Below are 16,588 nucleotides of genomic sequence, written 5' to 3'. Positions count from 1 at the left end.
GGGACACTTCAGAGAGCTGTGCCTGGGAAGCACTGGATAAACGTAAATTATTTGTGCCAAAGATATTCCAAAAAGGCAGAGCATGGCTGAGCCCCATGGCAGCACCAGTGCCTGCTGCTGGGCAGACCCAGCGATCCTGCGCAGGATTTTCTGAGAAACTTAAATGATCCCTGTAGGTAGAAAGGCTCAGTGCCTCCCAGCTGACTGTAGAAACAGCCTTTGCCCCAGGGAGACTGAGAAAATGCTGATGTGCTTAGATCTGACATTTCCAGCAGCGAACCGGAGCAGAGGCAACCCGTAGAGCCCCTTGGAACAAACCCCTCCGCCTCCTGCAATGCACCATCTCCTGCTTCTGACCTCTCCTTCCCTACTTGTGCTGAATGCAGCACTCCACTGGGCTAATAAGGCACTGAGATTTGCCACCAGCCACTAAAGGGGCTAAAATACTAACGATTATCCTCTCAATAAAGGGCTGTTTTTTCAAAAAAGCACAGAAGTGGCTTTTTCAGCTTTCAGTTGTTAAGTGCCTTTTTAGTTAGACCAGCTGTTCCTCTCCTCCAAGCTCTCTAGAAACCCTCTTTGGTTAATCCCATTGACTCCAATGGTATCTGCTAATTGCATACTTCCCTGCAAATGAAGCCAGTCAACAAGCCGTTAGAGATTCTTACTGATATTTAATCTCTGAGGCCAGACATCTTTGCTTACCTTTTCAGAAGGGAACTTCAGGAGGTCTAAGCTGTCCATGCTGTTCCTTTGGAGTCTCTTTGGCCTGGCTCCTGCAAAACAACGCACTCTCGCATCAGGAGGGTGTCACTCACCGACAGCACTAATGTCACACAGATAAAATTCAAACCAGGGCAGACCCTCCGCTCCTGTTAACTACAAAGTCAAAAGGACGAGATGCTGCAGCTGTGCTGTCCTTGAGATTCAAACGTGGTTTTTTTCCTCTATTGTTTTGGGTCTTTTTCAAAACACTATCACAGCACAGTCAGCAACAGCTAGGGCTGCGTGAAGGTTTTGCTATCGAACCAGTGGCTGGGTCACACTACGACTCTGATCTCAAATGAGGTCTCTGGAATTCAGGAGTTACAAACCCCATTCTAAACAACAAAAGTTAGAGGACTGACATTGAGAAAAATCATAACAAAAATACAGTTTAATAAATGTGTGGATTTGTTGCTTTATCTTCATGTTTTTGACTTAAAGAATGTATCTGGGACGCAGCTTTGAGCTTTTCTCTACAGTCACGAGGGCTGGAAAACTAAGCGAAGGAGCAAATATTTTCTAACTATCATAGGCCCAGCCTTAAGGGGAGCAAAACCTTGCCCTAAAGCTGACAGAGAAATCAGATAATTTGGCAGCGTTCGTTATATTTATTTGAGATTTCATAAAATTCATTTTAATGTAATATTCTAGAAATAACAGAGTGGGTGAAACACAGTTCAGCTCCGACTCCTGCTTTCCAAACTTTCTTTACCTCCATGTCTCCCTCCAACCTGCTTCCAGCTTCTGTTGCCTTGCTCACTAACACAGCCAGGATTTACAAAATGGCTCTGGGATGCCTTCACCACGTCTGGGAAAAATGCTGCCCTTTCACCCTCCTGCTCCCCTTCCCTGATCTTTCCTGAAGGTTCGGTTTAGCTGAGCACCACATGACATCCCACACCAGCAACACCAAACAGGGCCGAAATGAAAGCCTTGGACTCAAGGTCCTGTGACAACTTCCAAGCTTCAGGGGAAATCCTGGGGGAGGGTGAGTGAATGCATGTGAATTGAAACCCATCCCCATGCTGAGCCCTGAGAACGGAAACCACTGAGCTTTGTGTGGTTCCTGCAACAGCAAACTCACCAAACCTAAAGATTCCCCAGTTTCCCACCACCACCTAACAACACCGTTGCTTATGTTACGGCAGCCCCCACGGACCCTGTTCGAACCCAGGGTGCCACTGAGCGGCTCACTGGACAAACTTAACAAGAGAGAAGGCACAAAATTAGTAAACCAATTCAAGACTGACTGTAAGCAGAAGATGGTGATTAAATGGAAAAAGCCACCAGGTAGCAGGGATTCCTGCACTAACACACATCCAGCTCAGCCAGGGCTCCAGATGCGACCACAGCTGTATCTAAACTATAGCAACTCCAAAGACGCTGCTGCTTTGAGAAGTTCAACCTTGCTCAGCTTCATGAGGTACAAAGAGAAGCTCAGATCAGCTGGGACTTCACTAAGGGTCATGCATATATATCACATCTCAGTTATAAATGAGCTAAAGTTAATTTCACTGCCCCTTGCTACTTCTTCGCTACCCTGAAGTGATTTACTTCTTGCAGCCATAAAGACTCAAATGAGCAAAATGTTTCTGCACATTTCTGTCTCTCTACTCCAAAAAGCACATTAGCACCAGCTTCGTTTTAACGTGACTTCAATTACTAGGCTTTGAGTTCAGAAGGGACTGACATCAGGGCTAGTGAATAGGTGCAGAACAGATATTGATGTGAATATACCATAAGACCAGAGAGCAAGGAAAACACATAATGATACGCAGTTGCCATTCCTACCAAACTCTACCCCCTTTCGCACCGCAAAGCCAGTTGCTCACTTGGCAGCAGCTCAGTAACAACAGGATTTGATCCCGGAAAGTCAGCGATTGCTGCTGACACTGGTGAGGGTTCAGACACAGGGCTGCCCTTCCTTTGGAGCAGGCAGGAAAAAAAGACTTTGCTGCCCTCAACAAAGCAGGCAGAACTCTTGATTTTACCATTTTTATTCCACTCTTTGCTTATGTTTACTAAGATATCTTATCTAAGGTTTCTTATGTTTGCTAACATATCTTAAGCACCTCCTGTGAGCAGGATGGGAAAGGCTCATGCTGTTGGATACCAATGAAACAATATGGTTATTTGGTAGCTGAACACATCTATTATCACAGGCTGGATATGCACTCAGCCATGAAGACGGATGAAACAATCAAGCCCAAGCCCTTTCCCACCATAAAATGGAGACGGCTGCACCACTCTCGGTGGGCAGGCATAACCCCCCACTCTCCCAGAGACACCGGTTCACTCCATACAGGACTCCCCTTCCATGTGCTAAACGCCACCCAAGCTTACACTCCTCAGGGGCATCAGTGATACCAGTTTTCAGCTGGGAGGACCCAGAGCTCTTAAACAAAGCTGAGGTCCTGTACCAATTCAGTAGGAGACACCCCACACCCAACTCCCATCGCTCCACCACGCTCCCACCAGCAACCTGTGGGCATCAGCACGGAGGAGGTGGCTGTGCGGCGGCAGGGCTGCCACCGGCCCCAAGTGTCCTCCCATGCTGCCAAATGAGCAAAGGGTTTTCGGCTGCTGCCACGTCAGTCAGGCAGGAGCTCAGCGAGGAGAAGGCAGCCACGCGTTGTGCCCGGTGGCTCCCGGTTACGCACGACAACATTCTGGACATTGCCATAGCTGCTCATGGCTCTCAGCTTCCCTCAGAATAACCTAGAGTCTTATGTGTGGAGCAGCAAGGTGGGTCTGGAACAAAAGACACCTCTGAACACTTTATCAGAGGGTACGTTTGGGTTTCAAAGCAATGCCCAAGAAGTGAGGCCAGCATCTGGAAGTGAGCATGCGTCACAGCGGCTTTTAACGGCCACTTCCAAGAAAGCAAGAAAGAAGTGAAGTGTGTCTGATTAGATAAACACACATCACTTCCAACAGCCTGGAGTCGTTAATTATACACCTCCGTCCTCAGGTGCTTTTGTACATTTGCAATAGCATTAAACCGCTAGCCAAAAACCATTAATCTCTGATCTGAGAAAACCTGCCTTCCCCTTTGTTAATTTAATATACGTAGTCAGCTGAGACTACCCCAGCAATTAGGGCATACAGAACAATTTGTCTTTTTCAGTTGTTTTGATGCTGGCGTTCTTCTATTGCCATGTGGATTTCACATTCAGTTGAGCTAAGAGAGGAAGAAGTTAGGAGTCGCAAACTCAACTTCTAGAGCCATCCAACTCAGCTATTTTCTTCCAGAAGAAAACACAACCAGTGCCAGGGCCAAACGCTGGTCTCGCAAAAGCCCACAGTTCTGCCAACCCCACTCACCATGAGCTGTCCCGCAGGTGGAGCAAGCAGCGCCATTAAAATGGGCAGCTAAAAGAATTAAGAGGCTACCTATCAGTCAGGGCTATCGTAAACTAGATCGACACAGGCAGCAATTCCCACCACGCTTGCGGGAGCTTCTCCCCCTTACTCCACAGCAGACAGGCTTGGTAGCCTGCACATATTCATCTTCCAGGAGAGCAGAGAGATTTCCATACTCACGAGCACCCCACGACAGAAGTCATGCCATTAACTTTCTGTCTCCAACCAGGACATTCCCTCAGGTAGCTCCAGATGTAACTTTCAGCCTCCTCCAAGTTATTTTTCCCAGAAATACTTTCAGCACAGCCTAATACTCAGCAAAAGTTCAACTTTGCCTCTTTCTCCCCAGTGCCGATCAACAGCGGCAGCAGCAGCCGTAGATGCAAAAGACTGAGCAGCTGAAAACCTGGGTCTGGTTCTCTGGAAGGTTTTTTCCTCCCTCTCCAGTATTTATTGGCATGTTTACCAAGCCTACTACAGAGTAACAGAAAACCTCAGGGGCATTTCTAAATGCTTTCTCTGTCTTTAAGGTTTACTGAGGTCTCTATTAGAGCAAGTTGAAACCTTCTTGTGAACATCAGCTGAGCAATGCTACTGACTGGCTGTATTCATGCCTTGTTTTCCTGGAGCTCCTCGGATGTTGTTCTTGTCAGTGCTCAGGCTCAAGGTTGTTGTTTCTTTTTTAAATATTTTTTTTTCAAAATCTCTTCCCACCCGTGATCTCAACACCACCATGAATCAAGGGTGTTTGGTTTGTTGGGGTTTTTTTTTCTTTTTTTTACATTTTGCTTTTGCAATTTGGTTCCCGAGGCGAGTTTAACAGTTTTCACATTCCTGTATTTTAAAATGATGAAGCAGTCGCCTCCCTCCCTGGAAGGGAGCAATGAACTCCAGGGAGGGGGGAGTTTACTGCAACAGAGCAGAGGGAGATGCTTGTATGGTTGCTCGCGTGCATATGAGACATCTTTGCTTCCTCCAGCTCCTTCATATCCCCCACCCCACAAATACTCCCTATTCTTCTGTCTTTGGAACACTAACCCAACATATCTGCGTCAGATACCCATCTTTTTTCTCTGTCTCACATCCCCACCCTGCAGAGATGGTGATGGCCCCTCTGTACATCCTTGCGCTACTTGTGATGACATGGATACAGGAACCTTCACCTACGATCTCTTCTTCACAGCCAGAAGTTGATAGTGCATGCTCCCTGCTTTCCTTGGGCTTTTTAAGCTGGTCAGTGTAGAGTGACACTGGGCCCTGCATGTCTGATGGAGAGGCTAAACCAGAGAGCTGACATGGTGTGTGCAGCAAGCACAGCATCTTACCCCCCCATTCTTCTCCTGTCCCCTTGGTATCTGTCACCAGCTCCAAACTGCCTGGAAAGGCAGGATCAGTATGGTCTCCAGAGGGAAGGACTCTATTCCTGTGCCACAGGCAGGCCCTCCAACAGGCAAGTCCTTGGTTTTCAGGGTGCAATTAGAGGAGAAATGCTTACATAGCAAAAATTCTCTAGGAGTACCTTGCTACAAAGTGAGACGTAGCCACAGAAAACACAAGGAAGTGTTTTATTGTAGGATGGTGATGGGATCATCCCATGTAAATTTGCAGTAGGGCAAAGCTGGGTACACAGTGTGGGCAGAGTTTTGTTCCTCTATGGACAGTCTCCATATCCAACTGGTGCTCCTGAGATTTCAGAGTTGACAAGATCAAGCAGAACACATGTAGCAGCAACTCAGGGAGCCCTACCAGGAGCTCTCATCAAGTTGACATATGCTTTGATAACTCCTAGGCTCTCCCCCATCTCCAGCAGCTTGGAGAACTGCCTACTCCATCCCTGCTTGAGACGAAGCAAACCCCCCCGACGCAGATCCAGCAACAGTTCTATTTGCAGGCCAGGAACACGCTGTATCCCTCTGGGGTGGCTGTACCAGAGGAAGCAGAATTAAACCTGACAGTGGACTCTACAGAAGACCAACAGGGAAAGGTTGTATGGCCAACATCATTCCCCTCTGCCTCCAGCCCTCCCAGCTGAGCAGCACGCACAGCTCAGCAGCAGCAGTTACCCACGGAGCACAAGCTTCGCACCATAAAGAACATGACAAACCTTGGCATAAGCACTTGCTGTATTTTCATGAAAAGGTCATTTCTCTCTGTACCTGTATTAACTGAGATAATGACTTGTCTTTTGGGTGAGTTCTTCCAGCCCAGGACAGTGTCTCCCCACGTTTGTACAGAGCCCAGCATGTCAGAACCTTGATTTTGGCAGCCAACTCTAAATATTGTTCAATATGATTAAATTAGACCAGCCAGCCAGTTGTTTGGGGTGGAAGACTGGTCTGTAAACCCTACCAAGCTCAGAAGTGACAGTGGAGATACGGTCCAGCAATCCAAATGCACACAGAACATCTCAAATCATACGCTCCTGACATCTAATCAGCAAAGCTCTGCCAAGCTAGTGCTCCATTATTACAGCAAGCTCTTCAAAGAGGAAAAGGGGAAAAAAAAAAAAGCACAGCAGCAAGAAAGGGAGGGGGGGGAAGCAGCCTCCAGTGGGACAAGCATCTCATTTAAGGCTTTAATTAGTCTTCAAACACATAATGGGTTCTGGCACTATAAATCCAATTGACCTCTATTATTGCCAGCACTTGCATGATAAATGCTGGCATTTATTTTCCCAGTTGTTACTGGGATAGAACAATACTTTTCTCTAAATAGAGAAAGCAAATAATATCAGTTATTTATGACTGCGCCATAAAATGCTGGCACCAAGCTGTGGCGTGTTGATCCATGGGAAGGACCATCTGCTTACCCCCCATCCTTTAGACAGGAAAGGACCAGGGAAATCCTGACAGCTCTGGCCCCTTCTGTGTCTCAAGACACAGCGAAGAGAAGGGAGGGGGGGGGAAGCAGCCTCCAGTGGGACAAGCATCTCATTTAAGGCTTTAATTAGTCTTCAAACACATAATGGGTTCTGGCACTATAAATCCAATTGACCTCTATTATTGCCAGCACTTGCATGATAAATGCTGGCATTTATTTTCCCAGTTGTTACTGGGATAGAACAATACTTTTCTCTAAATAGAGAAAGCAAATAATATCAGTTATTTATGACTGCGCCATAAAATGCTGGCACCAAGCTGTGGCGTGTCCTTCCATGGGAAGGACCATCTGCTTACCCCCCATCCTTTAGACAGGAAAGGACCAGGGAAATCCTGACAGCTCTGGCCCCTTCTGTGTCTCAAGACACAGCTAGCTGGGCAAAACAACATTTTTCTCCCTATCAGTTATCTGAGGGCTTTTCTGGCTGCATAGTCCAGACAAAAGTCAAGAGAAGGTATGGCTTACAAGAGAAAGGATAGTACACATGAAAATAATAAAGTCAACCCATAGCTAAGGGCCAGGGAAAGCTGTCAGGAGGTTGTTTTCAATGTGGTGTCACATCAGACTTCCTCAGGAATGCTTTGGTCCTGTGCAAGGTCCTCCATCCTCAGCTCTCTATTGTTAGAACTGGGAGCCAAAAGGACAGGAATGAAACCTCTTCTGCTGGGAAGATGGGGCTCCAGCATGTTTGCTCTGACGTGCTGTATTCATTGGCACACAGACAGCACACAGCTGAGCAAATATCAGCCTTCCAGACAGATCCTGAGCACTACAAAAACCTTCTCCAGAATAGCGATTTTGCAGTTTTTTTTCTCTGTGGCAAAACTGTTGCTTTAGAAAAAGTATATACAATACGCGGTAATAAAGAGAAGTTACTTTTGAATCAAGATGCTTGTCTGCCTGATTTGGCAGAAGATGCTTTGCGTATGCGTCACCCGAATTTCACATCCTCCAGAATCCAGTCTGACAGCTGAACAACTGGCTGAAAATAACAGCAATATTACACATCTACATGGCACCCAGGAGCCCCTTGACACTTGGCTGACTGCATTCAGGATGAGCAGCTAGCACAGAGGCTTCTCAGATGGGGAGAGGGAATAAGGAGACACTCTGGACCACATACCAGAAGAGCCTCCACATTCACGTGGAAGAGGTAAGACCGGGAGCAAGTCCTCCTTGCAGACAGAGATGGCACAAAGGAGTTACTTACAGTGGGGACAAACCCAATGTAGCTCAGGAAAGCTGCAATCTCTGAGTACAAGGTGATCTTACATCTTGTAGCCTTACAACTATTACTAATTGCCATGATGTTGGGCACATCTTTGATTCCAGTTTTCCCCCCACGTGTGCAATGAGCATTAGCTTTTCTCTAACTGAGTAAGGCTGGAATAAGGCTTATTTGCAAATAAAGTGTTGGCAATTCAGGTCAAAGAATGAAGTATTTTGGTGTGTATTTGCAGGATCTAGAAAATGCAGAGCACCCAATCATGCAACACCTAGCAGATAGTCAAATACAAGCCTTGGAGCTTGTGCGAAGCTTGGAGCCACGTTAGAGGCAGCCTCCTATAACCGTATCTCCCCCAGGCAATGGTCTACTTAACAGATTAGCAATTGTGGGGACAGGGAGATAAACTCAACTGGGTGATAAACTCAACTGGGTGGAGCAGGCCAGGAGGAGGCATGTAACCGCAGGACTAATTCAAGAAAAGCACGAAAAGGGGCTTGGCAGGAATACCTGGCTTTCTTCTAAGAGCAGCGTTTTCTCTGCCAGTGTATAGCAGAGTCTCATGACCTCCAATCTTCCATTATCAGCTTGTGTTGAACAAGCAGAGATCAAAAAGAAACTGAGTTTGAGGTAGAAAGTGACACACAGTAATTAAACACAGGCAACATCTCCAGCAGCTAGACAAGCCCAATTACAGCAGCTGTGTCCTACAGATTGACTCAGGGAGGGCAAGAGAAAGAGCAACACACGTCAGAGCTCTGCAGTGATCAAACACTCACAGTAAAATCCTCTAAAAAGAGGGGCAAAATACTTGATCCCTCCTCCTGGATGCTGTTGTGAATCAGTCACCAGCTTGCAGCAGCCAGGCACTTTCCAGCTACTGGAGCGTGGCTGGCCACACTGGACTTTGAATTCATGAGCTCTGTCTCTACAAGCTGCCAGGTGTCTTTGCTAAGCGAAGGTCTGTTGTCTGAGTGCTTGTCCCTGCCAGGCTAGGGGCCAGCCTCGCTACTGAGTGAAGGAATATGGTTCCCGAGGTCAGTCAAGAGATAATCCTCATGCTGAGGATCTGGCCTTGCCTTGCTCAGTGAAGTCCCAAAGCAGACCATGGTCATCTGTACAAAAACCTTTAAGAGATAAAAAGTAATTCTAGCTGGGTGAGAAAGAGAACTTTCTTCTTCTTGGTCCCTTTCTTGCTCTGTGCTGCAAGAAAGTACAGTAAGCAGAGGCATCTTGGTCCTAATAGTAATACTGTACTGTTAGAGAGAAGATCATCGTAACCATAGGCATTTCCTACACATTGGCTACCAAAGGTAACTGTCTGTGGAAAATGCATTCAGGAACCAGACAGCACACAGCAGAGCTGGAATGGCTGCAGGAGCCTGGAACAGCAGCCAAAGGGAACTTCAGGCTTCCCAGCTCGGAGCAGGAGTTTGTGTAAGGAACTGAATTTCCAAAAAGTTAGCTCTCCCCACAACAAGAAGTCCCTTGATTTAATGGATGGCTTTGCCAAAAGCCACGTTGTACCTTCTCTGCTACAGGCTTCAAGAACTGGCCTCTTCCTCATCCTCCTTTCCAGCACTTGCAGTCTCCCCTGGCACCAAGATAAAACAAGCACCCGAGTTTCATTAGCACAGTATCTTCTCCTCCAGTCCTGCAGCATTTCCTCTGCTGTGAGCCGAGAAGTCTTGCTGTACACTTTACCATTGATGCTGGGAAGGAGGCTCGCGTACAGAGCAAGATGAAAGAAGAACATTAAATTCTTCTTAACGCTTTGAGAAGAATATTTTAAAACTTCATGAAGCCAATACTGGGGCAGTCTGAACTGAGTGCTAAATTACTCGGTTTAAATCCAAATGACTCAGAGGTTCATTCCCCCATCAGTGCTGCTGGAATGATTTAACAGCTGTAACAGCAGAGGTTACTCAGATTTAGAAAAGACTCATTACAAAGATAATGAAGAGACATCCTTTAGAAGTCCTAAATCTTCACCCAAGAAGTCCCCCATGCAAGCAGCACTCCTGTCCTTCCTGCCTTGCTCCCTTAAGCATCACAGCAAGGACCACCACAGACTCAGGTCTTTTTGGACACCTTCCTGCAGGTGCCTTACTGGGAGGCACGTGGGAACATTTGCACTAGCACTCCTCTGAGCTCAGAAGCTAAGGCTCCACTGAGCATCTGTTAGAGCACAATAAAGCAACCAGATCACCTTGCATTCTGCCTTCCACTTGGCCAAAAGCTACTCTGTTTCAATCAACAACCTCATCCATCAAAACCCTGCATAAGCAAGTACAATTAACCAGCATGGCCTCGGGCTTTCATTTTCAGAATGAAAAAAGGCTGAGCTGCAGCCCATCAGCTCTTGGGAAAAATCAAATATAGTTGAGGATACTTAATATTAAGCAATTTCAATTGCTATGCTTACTCAGTCCGACCAGTAAGAACAGGGCAGGCTCCATGCTGGAGCCGTTAGTGATGTGATCCCTGTACTTGTCTGCTGAGCGGAAGGCAAACACAACCTAGATACTGAAATTGCAGTCTCAGTGAGCAGGGCTGTCCCACTGTCAGAAGGACACGGGTCTCAGAGGGCCACATCTCTCGGCTGTCACCCACCACAGTCCTTCGCAGAAGGGTTGAGCAAACCACAGAGAAGGAACATCCCTGTCCCTGGGCAGCATCCCAGCCCGAGGCACAGGCTGGCATGGGTTAGCAGCACTGCCTCCTTCCTGCTTTGCATCAATAGAGGGCTGGTCAATCTAGCATATTTCAGCAGCCCTAAACACTTCTTAGATACTTCAAAGATATTTAAAGCAAGCAAACAAACAAAACCAAACAGGCTGGGAAACATAAAAGCAGGTTTCTTCTATCCCTGTCTAATTGATCCAAGGGTTCAAAGATTCCTGCAGAGAAGGCAAGCTCAAAACTGCACTGAGGATACAAAGACCCACATTCAAAGCCACACAGAGCTGATTACTGCTCAGGAAGAGGGGTTTCATGCCCACCCAGGCTCAGCTGCCCACTTCACCACCTGAGAATACAACCTGAAGCACGGCTGCCCCTCACACAGGGATGAGCAGTACCCAGCACAGAGGCTCCTGAACACCAAACAAGCAGACTCGCCTTGTGCCTACCCGTTTTCAGCAGAAGATGTGCAGAGAGCGGGGGAAGTCAGGCTCACGGCCGAGTCCTTTCCTGCCCTCAGACTTGTTGAGCACGGCTGGGCAGCAGTGTCTGCATACTGCAAACAGCACAGAAACCATGCCAGGAACCAGCTTACAATGCACCTACATGCCAACGCCTTCTGGAACACCTGCATCCCTCCCCACCTACACCCAGCTGCCAGGAGAGGTGTTGCTCAGTGTCTCCTAACACTACCGCTGCCATCAGAGATGATGACTGAGGCTGACGTGCTGCTGAGAACAAATGAAAAGCAGCCCAGAGTCAGTTTTCACTTTGGAGAGGCTCTGAGGCTTGGCCAGGGCTGCTCTCTGCCTTCTGTCCAGCACCTCCACCCCTTTGGTGGTGGGTAAGCCCCCTCTCTGCGCTCCCCTCCCAGCTGGCAGGCTGCCCTGGGCAGTGCCAGCCTCCAGAGGAGAGAGCTGACAAGGAAGAATTGAAGAGGGGAATGCTGCAAGGCAGCGCTCTGTTTAGTGTACACCAGAGGCCCGAGTTACCCACGCATGGACAGCCCAGGCAGGCGCTGCCACCAGGCTCAGTTTATGAAGGGCTCAGCTCCATGCTCATGATTCACTGCTACCCGCAGAGCACTAGGCACAGTCGACTCCTTGCTGAGCAGATGTTGAAACCTCAGCCCAAACCAATTGATCTAGAAAAGGGCAGCCAGCGAGGGTGGGCACAGGCAGCCAGCGCTCCCACCCCACGTCCAGCAGCAGAGCTGAGGGCAGAGCTGACTGTTTGCACCGTGGGACACCTCCCAGCACCAGGCAGCACTTCTCGTTGTTCATGGTTGCCTTCATCCCTACAAAACAACTCCCTTACAGGCACAGCAAGTTCCCTTACTTCTCTCCAAAGGCAAAAGACTACCAGTACTCGATGCTTAACTTGCGGTATGTGAAAGAGGGCAAGACCAGTTTTAAGGGCCACATTTTTGGGCATTTGGAAAAACAGACCCAACCTCTGTTTATTCGCTTCATGTTTTAGCTACTCTCTAGCTCCTTTCGGTTTGTTGCTTTAAGCTCTGTGTTTGCATTTCTTGACAAGGTCGTTGCTTTCACAAGACTTTTGCAGCACTGCCCCACTTCCCTGGCCTCCAGCTTTGTCTTCTGACGTCCAATTGCTCTCAGAATATTAATTAAAATCACAAAGAGCTCAGGAAGACGAGCCAAAACAGCAGAGGAAAACATCAGACACTCCTTCCTCCCCCCAGGCCCCCAGCAGAGGGCAATGCCCAAGACTTAGAAGCAAAAGTAACCTGTGAAGGACATCATAGTCTGATGGTCCGGCTCAGGGTTTCTCAGCTAACAGTACAGATTTTCCCAGAACTCAAGCTTGCTACGAAACTTTATTCTACCTGCTTGATGAAATTAGTGTGTTTTATAACACGCCTGCCCTATCAGATGATTTTAGCATCCTTATGAATATGCAGACATTTTATAACCTTAAGCAGGGCAAAAAATCTGAAGGGAAAAAGATTTGAAAGCTCTCCGCACCATGAGATTTGCTGACATCAAAAGGCACGGCTGGTTCAGAAGTCAACTTGAATCTCAACTCTCTCACCTGCTTCCTATTACAGAAACAGATGGTCCTCTTGCTGTAAATTGCTGCTATTAATAATATAAATAATTATGCTTTTCTAATCATTTAATAGGTGCACAGGAGGGTACCAAAGTTCCTGGCAGCCATTAAATACATCTCCCTTCTTCTCAAGGGCTCAGAGACACGTCGGTGGCCTCTCTTATCCTCCACTAAAGTTCAGAATAAGAGATCTGAAGCCAGAATAAAAGCTAAGGAGAAATCAAGGGAACCAGGCTCCTCTCCACAGGCTGCCCTGCAGACCCATCCTCTTTCCAAATCTCTATGTGACAGGGACAGCACCTTCCCCACCTGAGATGCATGCGTCAGAGCCCACACGTGGCTAAGCACTGCAACACTCACACTCCCATCCTCATGCAAGACGCTGCTGCACAGCCCCAGCTGATTTTTACCTCCCCAGCAGGTTCCCAGGACCCGGTGAGGGGCAGCACCCCCCACGTCCCACCGACTGGGGAAGCCCTACTCTGCAAGGGAACCTGCCCTGGGCCTTGCGGTCCCTCCCTCCCCACACTGCAGGCCTCACTCATTTGCTGTTGTTCCTCCAGAGAACACTTTGTCCTTCTGCTGACAACAGCCCCAGCCTTGGGAACGCGAGCAGTAACACCAGATTAACGAGGTCACTGCAACCTCCAAGTGAACACTGCCCGTGACTGTGGCTGCTCAGCCCCTCTTCCCACCCTCCAGCGATCATGTACACAGAGCAACATGGCTCTGGCTCTGTCGGATGAGAGAAAAATCACTACTGGCTCCAGATGTTAACACAGCATAGACACATCTGGATCACTGGAGGGCAGTGAGCAGCCTATGGGCCACACGCTGGCTCTGCTCTGCCTCACCTGCAGAGTTAAGCCCAGTGACTGACCAGGCCTGCCACGTGCCTTAAGCAAAAATCCCAACCCTTCAGTGCTGCATGCTCTCCAAGTCTCATGCTGTGACATGCGGTCAGTGGGGCTGTGTCACCGCCCATGTGGGGGACACTGCCACATGTCAGGCTCAGCCCTCCTCAAGAGGGGTTCTGCTCGGATCGAGACCCTCCCTGACCCCTAAGGCACACTGTCCCGCCTGCATTGGCACACCAGATCAGTCCATAGCAGGTTGCGTTCAAGCTCAGATTCAGTGAGGAGTGTTATGAGAGCAGAGACCCTCTCGCTCTTTTTTTTTTTAATTATTTCCAGCTAAGAAAAGGCTGTGCACTCCTGGTTATGCAATACAGTCAGAGCTGCAGAGCCCCTCTCCCAGATAAATCTGGCCCGACTCCTTCCCACTGCAGCTCTTCCACACAATACGCTCAAGCATCCAGTCAAACGTGTCTCGGCATGCAGCGCTCTCATGCCCATGTGGTCCTTGGCGCTGCCCTCCTGCACCCCTCCGTTCCCCAGCCCGAGGGACCTGGCACCCCATCAGCTTGTTTCCCTCCACACTTCACTCTGTCCCAGAAGCAGCAGCAACATCAAGGTTAATTTCCTGTTCCCCTTACAAAGCAAAATAATTTGCCAAAAGGAAGCACCTAACGAGGTGCCAGGAATGAACAGAAGGTCCTAGCTAATAAGTTTCCCAGCAGTTATAAAGATAGACCTGATGCGCGAAAGGAGACTCGGGCAGCCGTAGCTCCAGTGCAGCTCCTGATGGGGCACGGCAGGGCACGCTGGCTCCCTCAGCAACACCTTGACTTTTCGGGAAAAGATTTAGCACTGACGTAGCAGGCTACACCTTCAAGATCAATACAGAGAGCAAACACGCACAACCAGCCTTTCTCCCTCCCAGAATACCATGCCTCAACCTGAGCATCATCTTCTCTACGCCAGTTCTACCAACAGGAAAGAGAACACACCGCCTGAGAAAACATGTTTGCGCTAACAAGGTCATATTTAATCAGCCAGCACCTCCCGGGATGCAGTTTCGTCTGTGTGAATTAATAAGTCTGTCTACAGCAACAAGAGCAACCAGCTGGAAGCGCCCCATGCCAGGCACCCACAAATGTCTGCAGTGGGCAGTTCCAGGACAGGCAGACAGTCCCCGAGCTGGGGACACGTCAGGCTGGCAGGCTGCAGCGTGCTGTGGCGAGCACTCAGCTGTGCTCTCCTGCTCCCTGGGGAGCGGAAGCAGAATGACCCAGGGCCCAGTGCGGTGAGTAAAGCCATTTTGCCTGCCGTGACCAAGTCTTGCCACATCTTTATTTCCAAGTTGGGCATCACTGCAGGTGTTCCAGGGGTGAGACAGCACCCAGCGCGCTGATGCTCACAACCTGCCTTCAGCCCATGCTGTAGGCTTGTTCCTTGGGTGCTAATCAGAAGAAAGCAGCCAAAATTCCCTGCCAGTCACCTTTTGAAAGCTTGCTTTATCAGTCAAATCAGTTAAAAGGGCCCTGCAGAGTTTTAAAAGAGACAAAAGCTGATTTGCTGCTTGGCACGTGGAATTTCATTTCCAATGCAGATTAAGTCCATTAACTCATTCTGTGCCCTTTGTGGGATGGATCCTTCCCTGCCCTTGCAACTTATGGAAAGCACAGAGCAAACATACCGCAGTCTCCTTTCTAGTAAAGGCATTTGATAGCCTCATCTTGCTCTGGCATTCGTATTTCCTCACATGTTGCCCACTTGTAAACACCTCCCCTCCCCACGCACCATACCACATCTCTCATGAGACCTTTCAATGCCAGCAAAAGCCCAGAAACTCACCTTGTGCTTCATAGCCAGAATAGTGATGAGCTGCACCCACGTCCTCATCCCCGGGGCCCAAGCCAAGGGCCGACTTGAGCTGGGCCATGTTCACCTGTGCTGTCAGCTCACCATTCCGGTCCCCGATCTACAGGGTGAAAACCAACAGGGCAGCTGGTTAAAAGGCAACATGCTCTAAGCAAACAGCCCCTACCAAAGGGTTTGCCAGTCCCATATCAAAGCAAACACACAGCCAGCCAGAAGAGAGCTTGGAGACACCTTGAGAGACCATACAGCAACTCTCCAAAACTATTCCTCAGTTCTAGTTTGGGAGAGGGTCCATGCATGCTGTGCTGCATACTGGCTGCACCTCAAAACGCCTTTCTGTGGAGTTCGGTACAAGGAACTGAGGGGGCACAGCTCACCCACTGCTACAGAACTGGGACAGAGGTAAATGTGCACATCTGGTCCGTCCTGTAGCCGCATATAGCTTGGCAGAGAGCCCTGAAACTCTCAGCCCCCTTCCTCAAGTATTTCCATAGTTACTGAGCACCAGACAGCCACACTACTATCAGCCACGTGGGCAGTGTCACACTCGGGGCTTGGATGCTCTGAAAGCCCTTCTCTCCTGGCTCAGGCCCATACAGCTTTGAGTTGTTCCTAGGGATCTACCCACACAAGACTCCAAAATCTTTTGGAGTCCAAATTTTTCCAAATTTCCATCTCTCACTGGCCTGAGGCTGAGGAAGACAACATTACGTGTTCAGGAAGAGATCTTTCAAGCAGCTCTTGCTATTTAAAATGGGGAGTTATAAGACATTGCTGCTGGGCCCTCCTCAAAGTTTAACCAAACAAGAAAATTACTGTGCTGCATATCACCAGCAAACACAGAGAGGTCACTCAGAAACAGCCTCTAATCTTTAGA

The 16,588-nt window shown here is 48.6% G+C and overlaps 1 protein-coding gene across 1 annotated transcript in view; it reads right to left on the bottom strand.

Moving 5' to 3' along the window:
* GPSM1 (G-protein signaling modulator 1) overlaps positions 1 to 16,588 on the bottom strand; it is a 60,281-nt gene that overhangs the window by 31,078 nt on the left and 12,615 nt on the right. The window contains exons 9-10 of the mRNA XM_009280622.1: positions 15,685 to 15,811; positions 706 to 776 (exon numbers count right to left, since the gene is read on the bottom strand). Coding sequence (XP_009278897.1) covers positions 706 to 776; positions 15,685 to 15,811 — 198 coding nt within the window. The remainder of the gene's footprint in view (positions 1 to 705; positions 777 to 15,684; positions 15,812 to 16,588) is intronic.

The sequence above is a fragment of the Aptenodytes forsteri genome, unplaced genomic scaffold (assembly GCF_000699145.1).
Source record: "Aptenodytes forsteri isolate BGI_AS27 unplaced genomic scaffold, ASM69914v1 Scaffold68, whole genome shotgun sequence".
In the NCBI taxonomy this organism is placed as follows: Eukaryota; Metazoa; Chordata; class Aves; order Sphenisciformes; family Spheniscidae; genus Aptenodytes; species Aptenodytes forsteri.
Note: the sequence above shows the minus strand (reverse complement) of the source record. Positions and strands in the feature narration are given on the sequence as shown.